The following is a 17069-nucleotide window of genomic DNA, read 5'->3' as shown; positions in this document are numbered from 1 at the left end:
CATTTGAGTCGAAGAATACAACCCTGTTGGGACACCAAAACAACTCTAATCACTTTTTTTTTGGTAATTGGTTAAGAGGTAGGTCTTAAGTTTTCGTTCAGTGATTCAGCAGATTGGAGAGGCACGGCTATCCATTCCACAGAGAAGACTCTTTATGCATGATGTCCTGGAGGGATGGTGCGTCATGTCGAACTATGCTAGAGGCTTGAAGAGAATGCAAACATTTTATTCCGCAGTCACAAATCTCTCTCCAGACAGCACGTCTGTAGTTCTATTAAATGTCTAGTTGACCTTGTTTTAGTGCAGAACTTTCTACCTCCACACTGACTCCTATAGCATCTGAGTAATTCTCCAGTCTAGGAAGTGGGATTAGTGAAACACTGGAGCTGCCACACAACTGCCGTATCCTCTCACTTTGTTTAAGAAAGAGGTTCTCAAAGGGAGGCCTGGTTTATTAGCTTTAAAGCAAGTGGTGAGATGAGATTTATGGTTTTATGGCACCTATGGAGCTCGGAGGAAGGGTGCAATGAATAGCTAAGGTTCTTTAATCCCGCTCCTTAAAAACGAGTGAAAGGAAGAAAGACACGGCTGTGTTTATGACGATTAACAAATCCCAGGTGTTTCTGTCCATATTGCCGTGTCTGTGAGTCTGGAATCCTGGATCCATTTCTATGCATGTAGCAACTTAACTCTGTAAGTGTCTGACAGCTGCGGGGGGTCAATTCCTCAGACTAGACGAGGATTTTTTTCTCCCAGTGTTGGATGAATTGCCAAAGCTAGATACTAAAAAGTAAGCCATAACTAGTGACTAGCAAAGAAATACATAAGTTAGTTAACCAATATGCCTATTTTTGATGTTACAAAAAAATTTACCTGTATTTCAACAATATAAACTTGTTGCTTTATGGACAGATATATAACTGATATAGGGCCTAAACAATAACAAAACATATTATTGGTCAAAAGATGTGGGTTTGCAGTTAGTACCGCTAACTTTGAGGTTAAGTAAATAAATAAAAATATAAAATTATTGCTAGTCATGATCTGTAATCTGAACAAAGAAATTATTGCTAAACTGTGAAGCTTTATGTATATATTTTTTTATTGTGATTGTGACGTAAAGAACATGGATCTATGCAGCAAGCTTTAACGTAGATCTTTTTGAAATTATTAAGATATTAAACATTACATCTTCAAGAGCTTAAAGTAAAAAACGGTCAACACGTCTTTCTTCAGAGTAAAAATGTGACTGCAGCTGAAGAGATCTGAAGAGTATCTAGCTTAACTACCTAGATTAGATGTGTCTTCCTAAGTGTTACAGCTGATCTAAATATTATGATTGCCCATTTTCTGTTCACTTCATGCAAATGAATGGACTTCACCCCTGCCGTACATTTAATTATTGGCCCCTGATGCCAGAAATTTTTTCAGCCTTTTACACTACAGGTTTCTTACCCTGCTCTTTAAATTTATTCTGTGTTAAGCACCCCAGTCGTTGGCCTGACTGCTGTGTCAGATCCTCAGATGGATGGTGATTAGAGGCTGATTTTGGGGGGTGCTGGCTTTAACCGTACCCTTAAATCTGTTTATGACGTTCCTATATAGGGGCTCTTTGGTGGCTGGGAAGTGAATGGGACAAAGGCCCTGCACCAGCCCAGTCATCAGTTGTAGAGCAATTTCAGATTTATGGCACCACAGTTGAGGCGATGCTCGTAAAGCCCCAGCACAGCTGCATGGTTCTGGTTGTCTGTGCAGTGTGATGGTTATTGAACCTTTTGTTCACAGTTCCTCTAGCTTGCCTGTTGTCAGCTGGTGTGAAGTGAGCTGACGCCACCATGTTCTTTTGGATTAGAACACTTACTTGCAAAGTTGGCAGGGAAAGGACCCTTTTACTGGAAAAATGTTGGGCAGTAACTGAAGTTTGTTCGTGGCTGTTATTAATGGGTGAACTTTGAGTGCCCAAGATTTTTGGAGCAAATCGAGACCTTCCCGTAGTACTATAGTGTATTGCAATTCGTAAGTTAATCCTTGAATTAAAACAAGCTGTTGTAGTACCTGGCGTAGTGAAGAGAGTCAAAGTCATGTCTGAAGTCAGCAGTCAGTAAAGCATCTCAGCTGAAACCATGTGTATCTAGACTTTATATATATATATAAACACACACACACACACACACACTTGTATAATTTTGACTACATTTATGTAGACTGTATAGCCTATCTGTACAGCTGGAACAAAATACTGTTCATTCACGGTGCTTTGTAAGTGGTATTTTTCAAGTTGCCATACATCATTTCCCACCTTGGCATGTACATGCTAAGTAGGAATTTTAAAAAAACATGGACGCCTCCACAAAAGCTGGCCTTTTTAGTGCTGTGTCAGAGAATGTACAGCTCATGCAAAGCTACATTAACCACAGTTTCATGCAACATTTTGGACAGAAATTGCAGAACAGTGGACAATAGCGAGTAGTTATCTGGGTAATTGTAGTAATTTTAATCAGGTACTGTGTCTGAATATTAACTGATGTTTAACCAATACTGCTATAAACTAATTTCAAAATGGGAGTAATTTCCTTCACGGTGTGTGCTGCCATGTTGATTTGACATCACTCTGTAATCAGGGAAGGAGCTTGTAGTTTAGGAGACTACGAGTTTTATGTTAAAACTATATTGAATTCAGAAACTACAACGATGATCATACTTATAAGTTGCTCAAAATCTCCCGGGTTAAACAATTGCACTTGCAGTCATAGAAAGGAAATGATTTATAATTGCTCTGTTTAGTGTGTGAAGTGAGTCTGGTTCCTTTCAGGATTTCTTTCTCATATTGTCCTTGCCACTGTTGCCTGGCTTAATCATTAGCGATAAATATACTTTTAATATATAAATATATATATATTTTTTTGCATATTCCTGTGAAGCTGTTTTATGACAATGTCCATTAATGTCATTTAAAAGTGCCACACAAATCAAATTGAATTGAAGTGACTAGTGGTTTTGGTTTTGGACTGTTGGGGTGGCTTTAACAAATTGTAGGCAATTGCAGCTATGTCTTGAATGCAGTGAGCAAAATGTGGAATGTTTCAAGAAGAAACCTCACATTTTAAGAAGCAGACAAATTCAGAAGAAGACAGAAGGCTTAAAACAAACATCATGACAAATCTCCCGTTCATTCTAAACTCATAAGGACTCGTATAACTCTGTAGTCACAGTATTGCCGGTAAAAAGTAAGGTGTTTGATGAACACACAACTAAAGGAATGAAGTGCAACAGCTCTTTAGCAAATAAGTTGAATTTATTCAGATCTCTACTGGTTTGGGACTTCATTTCAGTGGCTCACATGAGGCCACAGGGTATGCTTGTTTTGATGGAAGTTGCTTTTTCATTAGCTGTAAAAAAGTAATGTAGCATTTTATAGTTCAGAGACTGCTTAGCCGTTACTCAAGCTTGGGTGACAGCTAAGCGAGGATCACGGGGGAGAGTCATAGCAGCTTGAGTTCTCATATGCCCTAGCTTCTGTTCTCAACCAGATGATGCCGGTACTTAAAGATTTGCCAGAGTTTCCACATGAGTAATGGTGTTGGTTATAGTGGTGGAGGGGTGTGGGGCTGCTCTGGCCGCGCTTTTACTAGCGTCTAGATTGGGGGCCGTTGGTCTCGAGAAAGGCTCTGTGATTTACAGTCTGGTGCTCTGACCATGCGTTTGATGTCAGTGAGGCTCCTAGACAGACAAACAGGCAGTAAAATGCAAAGAGGTGGAAAGAGAAAAAGGATGGGTGTGGGGGGGTTATAACAAAGAGAAAGATAGTAAAGATACTTCAAAGAACTGCTTTGCTGTCCCGCCGGCTCTGCGAGGGGTATAAACGTGTCTTTACCACCCTGCTTGCTTTGAGTAGTGCCACTATCAATTTCTTTTTTTTTTCTTTTTTTTTTGCCCTAACCCATTCAAATCTTTTGGATTTAGTGTGAATCATGAGCCAGAACCACTACTAGAGGCGACGAAAGCTCAGGTTTATTGTTGTTTTGGGAATACAGCCTTTAAAAGAGTACAGTGTTCATGTTGTACTCTTTTCATCCAGACAAAAATGTGGTTTACTCGAGGTTTGTTTTTAGATGACTGGTGAAATCCCTCTGAATTGTGGCAAGATTTTCACTTTATGGAGCTGTGAGTGGGGCCATAAGCTCTTAAGAAAACTCCCTCAAGGGCTCTTTGGGTAGGGAAATGGACCACATTCTTTTTTTTTTTTTCTTTTTCTTTTTTTTTTTTTTTTGTTCAGATAGTACCCCTTGATTTATTGTTGGCTTCTATGTGGAACCTTCAGTGGTCTCTGTATGAGGAATAACCATAGGCTTATCTGATACAGATTTTTTGTTTAAAATCCTCTATTTAAAAAAAGTTGCAATAAATGAACCAGTAACCTAAAAAGACAAGAAGACAAGCTTTTCAGGTTTAAGTCAGAAACTGCTTACCAGCAAAAACTTTAAAATGCTGAATTAGTAGGTGATTGAAAGTGAACAGTAAATAAAGCATGCCAGTATATTTTCTAATAAATCCTTTAACATATTGTTGTCTAATGTCCACATGGCTGACATTTGTCACTGTTGCTCAGGGGTGGCCACGTCTGAACATGTCTCAGCACTGACCAGTGAAGAAAAAAACAGTTTATTTAGTCACTTTCTCATTATAAATGCCATTAACACTATTTGTAAAGTGTTTGCATGGACACTTTGTTGTAGTGTAATCGTTTTAGGTCAATTTCTTTTTACCACTTTTTCCACTTTAAGACGAGAAATTATAAGCACCCTTTTGGACCATTTTCTGATGAAATACTTCAGAGCTATATTTAATAAATATAGTAATCTGAAATGAACTATATACTTGTATAATGTTAGCCCATTTAATACATTTTATTAAACATTAACAGAAAGCAAGGAAGTGAGGTTGTCCTGAGAGTGTGTGCGGTTGGTGAAGGGGAGGGGAGGGGAGGCAGAGCTTCAAGGGTCAGTTCATATTTAAAGTTTTAATACACCTGCACAGATTTGTGGAGATTGGCTCATCTCCCATTTTATTTAGAGAGACAAATAGTGTGGTTTCGGCCCTTTCTTGAGTAATTATTCGTATTTTTGATATACACTGAGTAAATGGCACAGTAATCTTCTGCAGAGATGACTCAATCATTATATAGCACAAGCCTCATCCAAACTAAACGTGCTCGTACATTGGGGAGTTAATCCTCCACAAAGGACTGTGCGATATTCGAGATATTTATGTCTCTTGTGGCTCCTTTCCAGTTGTAGTTCTTAAAATACTGCTTTAGTCAGCTCATAGTGGCAATTTATAGAAGCCATGTCGAGCATCTCTGTAAACAGGAACACGTACAGTTCAGTGCCGTGCTCAACGAAACGTTTTCAGTATTCGTCTGGTTGATACTGTACATGCTTTCGTAAAGGTGTAGTAAGCGATCTTTGTTTCAGTTAGAATCATTTCCTCCCTATTAGCGTGTGTTAATTGCGGTTTACCCTACTGCTTTGTCCTGAGGATTTTGGAGCTGTAGGAGTTAAGCTTCTTTTAGACAAGTTACCCTTTTGGTGCTTAGAGGCCAAGTGAATTCTGCCCTGCATTTTCAACAAGAGTCCCTATTTTGTTTCACAGAGGGCTCATCAGAAAAGAATGTAAACAAATTAATTGAGATTAACTTTAATGGCGTCTTTAGAGTTCCTCTTGGGCTGTTCTCCAACAGGAATTAAGTTAATAGTATTGCGCTGAACTTTCAGGCTCTCCCTCTTTCTGCCCCCGTTTAAAAGCATGTTGCACCTCCTCCGCCTGCTCCAGTATGAGTGCAGAGCTTTGTGAGGGGCCTTTCAGCAGAGGGTTACAAGCCACAAAGAAATGCAGGACGGACTTAATGTGAAACTTAAAACCCTCAAAACCGGGCCAAGTGGAGAGTTTGGACCACAAGTGTGACCGGCCCTCCTGGGGGGCTTCTTCCTTTTAATGTGTGGTTGATTTGTTACAATAAGCCTTGGCCATCAGTGTAGCGTGGTTTCATAGCAGAAGCTCTGTGGACTGTTGTTTATATATCTCGTTTACGCCAGTGTTCTCTGCAGCTTGTTTTAATATTTTCTCCAAAAAGCCCTCAGTGCTTCAGCAAAAAAACAAAACAAAAAATCAGAGAGCTCGGTTTTTAAAACGTGGTGAAGTCCTCCCAATTCTGGAAATGACTCTGGCTGACCTTTTGTGGGGAATTGCTCAAAAGCAAGAAATTAGTGTACCAGTTGAAACATTGAATACTGGTGTTTTGTTGTTGTTTTTTTGACCCTCATTACTTGAAAATTGTGGAGTATGAGCACAAGAAGTGTGTTTCTAAAAGAGGGTCTTATTTTCTGTTGTGGGAAAGTGTTTGAGCGCTACCACTCAGTTAGAAGTAGAGGGGTGTGTGTGTGTTATTTTGTATTCCTTGTTAGTGGGAAATTGTATATGAGCACCAGTATTTTGTGTGTGTGTGTGTGTGTGTTGTAAATACCGCAGCCATGGGAGCCTGTCCAGTAAAACTGTCACATTTCTCCCTTTAGCAGCATGCAGAGTCTTTAATCTTGACCACATTGGGAAGTCTGCTTCATTCACATACACACACACACAAAGTCTTAAACACATCTCTTACTTTCATGAAGGGTGCAACTGAAATTGTATTTGTCTCAAGCCAAAGCTTATTCATATAATCATAATAAATGGCTATTTATTATATAAAGGGCTGAATCACTATTGCAGGGTTCTGCATAACAGTTGCTAGAAGAATTTAAATTCCTCTACATCAGTCCTGTTGTTTCAGAGTCCAGGCGTGATGAGGTCTGGTCATCTTCCTCCGACTCCTACGATTGTTACATGTCATGAAGACCCGGAGAGTTTAAATGTGCTTGAGTTGTTCATGTTTATTGTAATTGTTTATTCATTTGATGAGACTGTTAATTTAACTGTTAAGGTTAAATAAAGGTAAACTGATATAAGCATATATATTCAAAGCATTCAGCAATATGGATTTAGCAAGTTGCGATGGTGGTATGTATACATATATACATATATATAAAGACCAAGACCAAGTGTCCCACACGAGGATCAGAATATCTGACCGTTTTGACCATGTGAGGACATTTGGATGGTTCCCATGAGCTAAACTGCAGCTTTATTTAAAAAAGCTTCCTTTGTGTTTCTAAGGTTAAGGCTGGTGTAGATTTGGGAGTTGCTTAGTATTAATTACATGCATAAATAATTGTGCTAGTGGTAAGTAAGATAAACGTGTGTGTGTGTGTATGAATGCCTGGTGCATACACTGCTTGAGGGGAACTCGTAAATCAGCTTTCATTAAGAAGGGTTTAGTGCATGTTCTTGATTTACTCTGGAAGTGCCACTAGAACCCATTAAAGCCTCCACTGTGGGGAGGAAAGTGAAGCTAATACGGTGGTTTGCGCTGTTAAAGCTCTGTTGCGCGACGTGAGGCTATGTGATGGTCTGTCATGATGACTGTACAAGAAATGATTTAGTTTCTGCTCACAGTGGCACTTTAGCAACAGTACATAAAACATGCGTAAATTATGGCGTATGTAGTTATAAAGATGGTTATAGATAATGATGAGGAAGGTGTGTGTTTCAGACCGGGACATATCTGCGTGCAGCGGGATGCTTGTATAACAGTTCATTTTTTCCCCTCTTTGCAGGGAACCTTGTAATATATATATTTTTTTAATCTTTTATATTTTCTCACCTTACACTGCAGTCAGAACAGCCCAGTCCTGCCAGCTCCAGCTCCAGTTCAAGTTCAGGATACAGACCTACACACAAGCGACAAGGTAACCTCATCTTGTCCTGCCTTGTTTCATTTAGCATGCTTTTAACATGCTTTAGGGTGAATAGTTATTTTTTTATGTTTTGTTATTTTTAATGCTTAATACAACCAAACCCCTCTATTAGGACTCCTGATATTTAAATTCCCATTATAATAGTTCACTATTATTTTTTCAATCAACGATGGGATTTTGAAACAATTGACTGACACGTTAGCTTAATTGGTCAAATTCTACATGGTGCTAGTGTACCAGTATTAGTGCAGTCATTGTATTGTGCATTTATATTGTGATTAACAGGGATGTCAGGATTCTGGGCCGTCTGTCGCAGTTGTGACCTGTGCTTCATGAATCTATAGTCTATCCCACAAACACTAACACTTTTTATGGAAATTAGGATCCTATTCCCTGTAAATCTGCATTATCTGCTTTTTTGGAACAAATTACATCTGGGTTTTGGGTGTATACACCGATCAGCCATAGCATAAAAAACACTGACAAGTGAAGTGAATAACATTTGATTATCTTGTTACAATGACAGCTCTAAAGGGATATATTAGGGAGCAAGTGATCGTCAGTTCTAAAAGTCAATGTGTTGGAAGCAGGAAAATGGTCAAGTGTAAGGATCTGAGTGATATTCAAAAGGACCACAGTATATTGGCTAGACAACTGAGCAAAACAGCAGGTCTTGTGAGATGTTGCTAGTGTGCAGTGGTTAGTACCTACCAAACTGGACAACGGAAGGACAACAGGTGAACTGGCAAAGGGGTCATGGGCTCTCAAGGCTCACTGATGTGCATGGGGAGCAAAGGCTGGCTCAGCTGGTTAGATTCCTCAGAAGAGCTACTGTAACACAGACACAGACTGGTCAGAGTGCCCATGCTGATCCCTGTCCACCACCAGAAACTCCTACATCAGAACTGGACCATGGAGCAATGGAAGAAGACAGCCTGGTCTGGTGATTCACATTTTCTTTCCCATCATGTGGAGTGTGTGCATCACTTACCTGGGGAGGACATGGCACTAGGATGCAGAATGGAAATAAGGCAAGCCAGCGGAGGCAGTGTGATGCATTGGATAAAGTTCTGATGGGAAAACATAGGTCCTGGCATTCATGTGGTTATGTTGACCTGTACCACCTATGTAAACATTGTTGTAGACCATACACATTCCTTCAAGTGCCTCGACAGGTCAGAGCTGTTCGTGGCACAAAGGGAACCTACCAGGTCTAATATTAGTCAGGTGGTTTTATTGTTATGGCTGATCAGTGTATGTAGAATTATTTGTCTTTTGTTAGTCAGCTGCAGAATTATTGGCACTCTTTACAAAGATGGGTAACAGAAGTGATGAATGAATGATGACGAGTTTGAAAACACTCAGATGAGTGTAAATTATATATAATAATTGGGAACATGTTCAGTTACATTTTATCATGAGTATTTACCAGGGTACCAGTATTCCTGAAAATTAGAAAACGTTTTTCTAAGAAAAGGCTGGATTAGGTTAGTAACCACAAAAACATTTATCATATCCTTTTTTATTTATCTTCATCAAGGGTGCCAGTAATTCAGGAGGGGACCGTGTAACATCTTGATTTCAAACTCAGTTTGTCGATTAGTTGTTTAGTGTTTTCTGTGTTGTGCACATTCAGTGCTGGGTCCTTTACAGACGATAATTCCAGATTTGCACTCAGATGACAATGAAGATGAGTCAGAGGAGGAAGAGGACAACGACATGGACTCGGACATGGAGCGTCCCTTACACACACACATGACGCATCGCCATCGCAGGTGAAAATTTTCCCGATTTGCAATTGGATTTATTGCCTTTTGGTTTTTGTAGAGTAGCTTTATTACCCAAGAATGTAGCCTAAGCCTGTTTTATTTGAACTTTATGAGTACTGTTAAATGCCCCATTATAAATGCATGAAATATTATTACTGAAGTGCTGGTTTACCAATTGGCCCCAGTACAGATTTTTACCTCTTTGTTAGTGTCTTCTAAAAGAATGGATTAGTTTTATTAGCAGTAGGTACAGTTGTGCTAAAATTCTGGTTAGTCTGATTAAATCAAGTGTAAATGTCTGGAATGACAAAAGCCTGCAGACTGCACTTACATTGTTGCAGTGAATTTCTCTTCTATGGTCACAGGGTGAGTTTGAGTGACGGCAGTGACAGTGAGAATAGTTCCGCCTCCTCACCACTCCCACACAATGAGGCCCCACCCCTTCTGAAGGCCAGCAATAATCAGGTAAGAACAATTTTTTTTTTAAATGCAAAATAAGCTGGAGTTACATTTAAAGCAAAGTGTTTTTTTACTCCTGAAAATGTTCCATTCTTTAAAAGTGGTCAGTTTACATTTAATTCATGACAGACGCTTGTTTTAACCTTTTAGTTTTATTTCTTTTTAATTCATTTCACATTAAAATCACAAGTGTGAATTGTGATTCTGTCTAAATATTACTTATTTAAGAAAGTAAGTAGATTTTTTGAGTAAAAAGCATTATATTTTTAAAAATAATAGAAAATGAAGACAAAACATTTAGAAGATAGAATTTTTTAACATGCTTGATGCAGAGATAAAAAAAAACTAATTTAAAAAAGAAAAAGTCTAAAATGATCAGTTTTACCGAAAAAACATTTTTTCCTGCATTTTGTATGTAGTAAGTTAGTAAACACTGAGGAACTAGAGGATTTGAGAGCTACAGGCATTTATGTGAATTTACATTTATGCACTCAAGTTATTTGATGTGATTTCATATTTTACTAAAACATAAAGAATAGCCTTAAATTAACTGTCCATAAGTGTGGACACTGCATGGATGGGTTCATTAGCTGACACATTCAGTCCAAATACAGAGTAGCTCATTAGTGGATCTAGCTCAGAATCTTAACTGAGCTACTGCTGCTCCTTTTACATTTATATCCCTGAATCTGTTTTATTCTGTATGGATTTAACATGTCTATTTTAGAGTTGGTCATTGATTATAACTTGATTAATTGATTGTACTGGTTCCATCCTGCTTTTAATTTAGAAAATATCATGGCTACCTTGAAAGTTTCCTTCCTATGTTTAGAAAAATGCCTTGGTGCTACATAAATGTACTTTTTCTGGCTTCAGTATAACCCATGCCAGTGTTACAAGTTGATTAATTCTGTTGTCTTGCAGATTCTAGAAGTGAAGAGTCCCATGAAGCAGACAAAAGGGGATAAAAACAAGAATATTGACTGTGACAAGGTGACTACTGATATAAACAGCACCCATTTGTACTAGAAGAAGATTTTAGTATGTTATGAGGTGAAAGCTGAAAAGTCAGACGATTAATGTGTTTACTGTGTCTGGATAGTACACCTTTTAGATGTAAGGCATCTGCTGTGTTGTTTTAGGCATACTTGGATGAACTGGTGGAGCTCCATAGAAGACTAATGGCACTGAGAGAGAGGCACATATTACAGCAGGTACCGTGTTTACATCATGAGTCAAGAAACATTTTTGTGAAGTTCCAAGGAGAGAAATCTCCGAAAACGGTTCAATTTTCTAAGCTCATAATGCAATAAGGATGAAAAGAGTCGAACATCCTTAAAGCAGATAATAGGCACTGAAATATATAAAACCCCTGAAACATATAAAATAAAACGCTTTATTATCAAATCAGGGTTTCTTTCCCCTGATGTTGGCAGTCATAATACTTTGAGGCCTAGTAGTTAAGACTAAATGGACAACCAGGTTTGGCTGGAAAATAGAGAATGCTTGTGAGATTTCCAAACAAAGATTGGAAGCATAAGCATATGTCAAGATCAAGCCAATCCTTTGTAACCGTAATATGTATTCCACCTCCTTAGCCATGAAACATTGCAGTATCTTACTGTGTTTTTGGCCTCAAAGATTGGAGAAAACAGCCATTGCCGTTTTACATAGTTTATCTGAAGGGTTTATGGAGTGTGTTGTATGAAAATGCATTGTTTATTAGACAGTAGTTTGACAAATGGCCAAAATATAATAAAGCTATTGTAATTTCTAAGGTTCTTTCTGCTTTTCTGTTGCAAACATGAGTTGTTGTTATTGCTTGAAATATATATATATTTTTTTATCTGAAAGTCACAGACCTGTCAAATAAAACCGTTAGCAATGAAAAAGCCTCAGTCCTCCATCCAGACAGCAGTTTGGTCACACGAGCAGCTGACTTCTATCTTTACTGTTGTCATAACAGACCCCCGAGTCTCTCTGTTCCTGGCCTTGGTTCAGCATAGAGACAATAAATTCTTTCCATATGGGAATCTGGCTTTGTAGTGTGAAAAGGATCAGGTTTGGGTCCCATTACTGAGCAGTTTCATTTGTGCAGAACCCCTTCCCCTTCCCCCTCGTCCACTTCCCGTCCCCTTAATTTGCTAGCATGATCCCCTCGAACTAGAAAGAGACGACTGGTATCAATAAGTTGGCATGTTAGACAAGCATCTCTCCCATTACATTCAGATACACGGCACCATGTGGAGTTTGGGTGCTTCTAATTTTCAATGAAGACTTGTTCAGACAAAGCCCCACTCGTTCAGCCTAGCTTCTCCTAAACCTGGTTTTATTTAACAACAATATAAAAATGTGAGTTAATATTACAGTGTAGATGACCACCATTTGTTTGTATTGCTAATCTATTGTCCTCCTTTTTTGCTTTCAGATTGTAAACCTCATTGAAGAAACTGGACATTTTCACATCACAAACACAACCTTTGACTTTGACCTGTGCTCCTTGGACAAAACCACGGTTCGAAAGCTGCAGAGCTACCTGGAAACTTCTGGAACATCTTGAAAGACGTGTGCAGCTGGCTGCCATGAGCAGGAACACCAGACCTCCTGATTGTCCTCCTGATTTTGTCTCAATCAACTTGTGGCAATGTTATGGAATCAGCTTCATCCAGAGGTCCTGGAGCTCCTTTCTTCTCTCTGTGTGCCTCAGAGATGGATGTGAGATTCTTCCTGTCCACCAGGACTTCACCTGAAAAGCCTTGAAAAGTCCACCATTGCCAAAAAGGGAATAACAAGTTCATGCGCCAAAAAAAACAATGTGCATATTGTTACGATGTACGAATGATGTTTGGTTCTGTTCTTTGTGATGAATGCATGTCTCAACACTGCCTTACACCATTGTCTATTTATTGAGTATGATTTTCAAGTGTGTGTGCGCGTGTCCTTGTGCGTGTGGTGTGTGCGTGCACATGTGTGTAAGAGCAAATGATATTAAACTCGTGCAAGCACTTGGGCACAGTCATGTCATTGGTGTTTTAAGGTGGTGAAGTGTTAGATTTTGCTCACAAAATCTAACAGTTACATCCAGCGTGAAAGGAAGAACAAATTATCCGTGACATATTTACAAGACTGGACATTAAAGGCACTGTAGGAATTGTGGTTTTAGAGGAAAGCACCATTCTTGGTCTTACTGCTGTTTCCAGAAAAAGCAATGTCATGAGACAAAAACATTCATGGTGAGGCTCAGATACTATTTTTAACCGATTATACATGAAGGCAGTACCAACATTGGAATGATTGAGGAATGTCACCTTTTGTACTGGTCAGGACTGAGCTAAAATAATGATTGATTTTAAGGCCAAATATGCTTACGTAGTAAGAATATGTCTCAGTTGAAAGCTGTCTTATTGAATCTGTTGATGTTATTTATTTCATAGGGACCACAATCGCGTTGCTTCTGTCTTGGCTGTCTCTAAACCAGTGGGAACTGGTTATGGGTCTTTTGGAATTTTTAGTTTGTTAAAATTCTTTTTTTTTTTTTCTTTTTTTTTTGTTTCCACCTCAGAGTTTACTCTTCAGGTCCTCTGAACTGTTTCTGAACGATTGCTAGATGTCAGTGTGGGCTGATTGTACAGTTGAGCTGTAGGCTTTGATGGTTGAGTTGTGCCTTAAGGCAAGACCAGTATCTTTAGATGGGTTATTTTAAATCAAACGAATTTATCTGTAAGAGCTACAGATTACTTTGATGACCTGACAGGGAGGGGACTGAATTATTGGCACTGTGTGTATAAAAAAACAAACAAACAAACAAACAAAAAAAAAAACTAAACAAAAAAAAAAAAAAATCTAAATGTGTACGAATTTTTACATAACTGCATTTTTGTATTGTGTTTGTTTTTGAATGAAATCAAACCTTGTATACTTTTTTTGTCTGGATTTCCCTCATTTGAGTTTCTCAACCCAAAGAACCTTTAGTTTAGCTATCATTATATAATGTTTATATGTGTGTATAAACTTTATATGTGATAAAAAAAAAAAAAATCTGAATATCTTTCCTTTCTTGGAAGGTACTGACTTAATTTCAACATTTTTTTTTTTATCCTAATATAAAATCCAAACGGTCTGCATCAGTGTCTGGTTATTGACTAGAAAGTGTGAATGATCAGAATGATTAATGATTGTAAGAAGCAAGTGTAGTTTGTATGTAAATTAACTTGAATGAGAGGTGAGTGTTGAAATGTAGCTGCAAGCAGCGATTAAGGGGTCCAAGCACTTGGTGATTTGAACCAACTGGTTTGGAAGGACTCGGCTGAAATTCGCATTTTGTGAGGGGAAATTAGTTCATGAACGAATCTTAATGTTCAGCTCTTTATTATAGTGCCACCTAGTGATGGTGTGATGGAGCACAGGTGATCTTTAGGGTGTGGTCAAACACACCTACTATGTTTGGTGTCAGTAAAACAAAGCAGTGTTGGAGACACGGGCTGACTTTCTGTTTAGCATTATTCTCATTCATCATCTCATGCTCAAGATTGTTGATTGAAGTGTGTAGCGGTAGCATAAAAACAATTTCATTTAAGGCACCTTATTGCTTATGTGTTGCTCTCAGGATTAACAGAATCAAAATAAATGTGTTTAGGTAGTAAACTAATCCCCACCCACCAAAACATCCTGTTTGGTGACCTACCGGGATCTTTGACAGAGCATTACTGGTGACCAGTTATGAAGTCCTTTGATAACTTGTTGAAGGCCACTTGAGATCCTCTGATTGAAGTTTGATTAGACTAAATACATAACAGTAGATAATGAAATATTATAATTATAGATTTTGGCCATTTGAATATGGCTGACTTTTTTTTAAAAACAATCTTGGGCAATTAGAGCACTGAGTCTTTGACAAATGGTTCCAAAATTATGGATGGAACTGTATGGCCTTATTGATGGCAGTAGATAGATCAAGAGGCATAACCAAAGAGAACCAAGACATTTAAGACCATGTTGAATTTTGTAAAATATCGTGCAAACCATTCTGTGGGTTGCCATAGACTCCAATAGCATGTATAGTATAATAATAAAGTATTCAATCATTATAGTTCCCCTGCATCATTGGTGCTTGGATCCCTAACTACCTGCTGGAAATAGAGAAACCTGAAAAGGAATACTATATTCACAACCTGAATTCGAAAAACAAAATGTCTGGCTCATGCTGATGGAGTCTTTGCTCTCATGTCAACTCCTGCATGTGTCTTTTATTTTTATTTTTTTTCCGTAACAGTATTATCCAGCGAAGATGGTTAAGTCATTAGTGGAGCTTATACAGTGCATTAGCAGCATTGTTCTAGTGAAAAGCATCACTTATGTCTCACTTAAGAATATTTCAAATGCCGACATTCTTCACTTGTTTTTAATCTGAGTGCTGATATAAAAGAAACCATGAAAAGGGGAAAGTTCATGAACGCATTTTATTAAATCACATAACCTTCCCACTCTCCTTGAAATTGTAGGACATGTGGTTTTTTATGGTACCGTGTGGGTGGTCTAACAATAGAGCTGTGAGGTCTTCTACAAGATGCTCAGTTCACGGTGTCAACTGAAGATATTTGTGGAAAGAGAAATTCTTCAGGCATATAAAAGTTTGTACACCCAAACATAAAAAAAAAAAAGATTCACTCTCAGAGTCAGACAAGGTCTTCGGAGGCGAGGCGGGAATGATAGTAGTAGCCATAATGCAATACAGGCAGCTCATCAGGCTTGGAGGATTCCATATCTTTTGTCTTTGGCTTTAGTCGAAACTAAAAAGAACAACATAAAAGTACCTAAGGGTGTTCGATTTATTTTCTTGTGATATACTGCCTGTGGTTATCAGGAGACAGATATTTTATTTCATAGTGTTTGAGAGTAAGGTAGAATTTTAGTTTCTGTTTTGTCATTTTTTTTTCATTTTCATTGTTACACAAAACTACCTAGATATGTCCTTGTTTTTTCCTTTCCTTCAGTCTCTTTTGTCTAATAACAACCTTCAAATGGCTGCTAGGAAGCGTGAGAGCATCTGTAACAGTACTACTAAGCCTTTTGCTTAGCACCATTCCACAAAGACCACGGAGCAGCTGAATGTCAACACAGAGCCATGTGTCTGACTGCTGCCCATCTGTAGCCACATGAACTTTCACACTCCCATCATGTCAGACAACCGGCATGTGATACAGCAGATAAACATAAAGAACACCACCAAATCTAGTCAGATTAGTATCTTAGTTCCTGATTACAAAACAGTAATGGATATGGAAAATGGAATCTACTCAGAAAATCCTTTCACCGGCTGAAAGGCTTGTTTGTGAAATAATCAGCACTATAAATGTTGCTACAGCCACTGAAAAACATTAGCCTGGGGAAAAAAAAACAAACTCTTCCAGACCTTTATTATTTCACTGTTTATTTGCGGTATATATTTAACCCATGAATCATGTGCCACTTTCCATTTTCTCTTAAACCATCCTCTTTCTTTACTCTTCATTATAGTAACTATAGACTTAAGCCCTGTTTGTCTTTCTCAACCTTTTGTACAATTCTTCACTTGTTGTTACATTAAGCAGTAAAGTGGTAATTTTAGGGATTCATGCTGTTCAGAATTCTGAAACTGAGAAACATATCATTTACAAGTGAAACATATATAATGCAGTAATCTTGCGTGACAAATTGGATTATTAAGCCTATCTACAAATATCAAGTGTGAAACTAACCATGAGACTATACTGAAAATATGTGTGTGTGTGTGTGTGCATTTTATTCTTGGCAAGTCCCCACAAACACAGGAATATTGGACAGGACACCACCCTCCTGAGGATACCCCCTTTTTTAACAGAAAAACTGCAGGTTTACTTTTGCTTACTGATTTTAGCGTTAGGATCTCAGTGTGGTGTAACAAATATGTAGCTGCCTTCATAATTATGCCAAATGAAGGTCCTTAGAAGCACAGTAAGACACATGGTCA

The 17069-nt window shown here is 38.3% G+C and overlaps 1 protein-coding gene across 3 annotated transcripts in view; it reads left to right on the top strand.

Annotated features, from left to right (window-relative positions):
* Positions 1 to 14489, top strand: part of mllt3 (MLLT3 super elongation complex subunit) — a 53074-nt gene extending 38585 nt beyond the window's left edge. Inside the window, exons 8-13 of one of the 3 annotated variants that reach the window (XM_058394386.1) lie at positions 7772 to 7844; positions 9532 to 9628; positions 9988 to 10087; positions 11006 to 11074; positions 11224 to 11295; positions 12510 to 14489. In XM_058394386.1, coding sequence (XP_058250369.1) covers positions 7772 to 7844; positions 9532 to 9628; positions 9988 to 10087; positions 11006 to 11074; positions 11224 to 11295; positions 12510 to 12641 — 543 coding nt within the window. In that variant the 3' untranslated portion in view covers positions 12642 to 14489. Of the gene's footprint in view, positions 1 to 7771; positions 7845 to 9489; positions 9629 to 9987; positions 10088 to 11005; positions 11075 to 11223; positions 11296 to 12509 lie in introns of all 3 variants that reach the window. The other 2 variants (XM_058394387.1, XM_058394385.1) reach the window with 2 other exon arrangements.
* The last annotated feature ends 2580 nt before the right edge of the window (positions 14490 to 17069 follow it).

Source organism: Hemibagrus wyckioides, linkage group LG07 (genome assembly GCF_019097595.1).
Source record: "Hemibagrus wyckioides isolate EC202008001 linkage group LG07, SWU_Hwy_1.0, whole genome shotgun sequence".
Lineage (NCBI taxonomy): Eukaryota > Metazoa > Chordata > Actinopteri > Siluriformes > Bagridae > Hemibagrus > Hemibagrus wyckioides.
The sequence above is the reverse complement of the archived record's forward strand: the minus strand, read 5'-3'. Positions and strand labels throughout refer to the sequence as shown.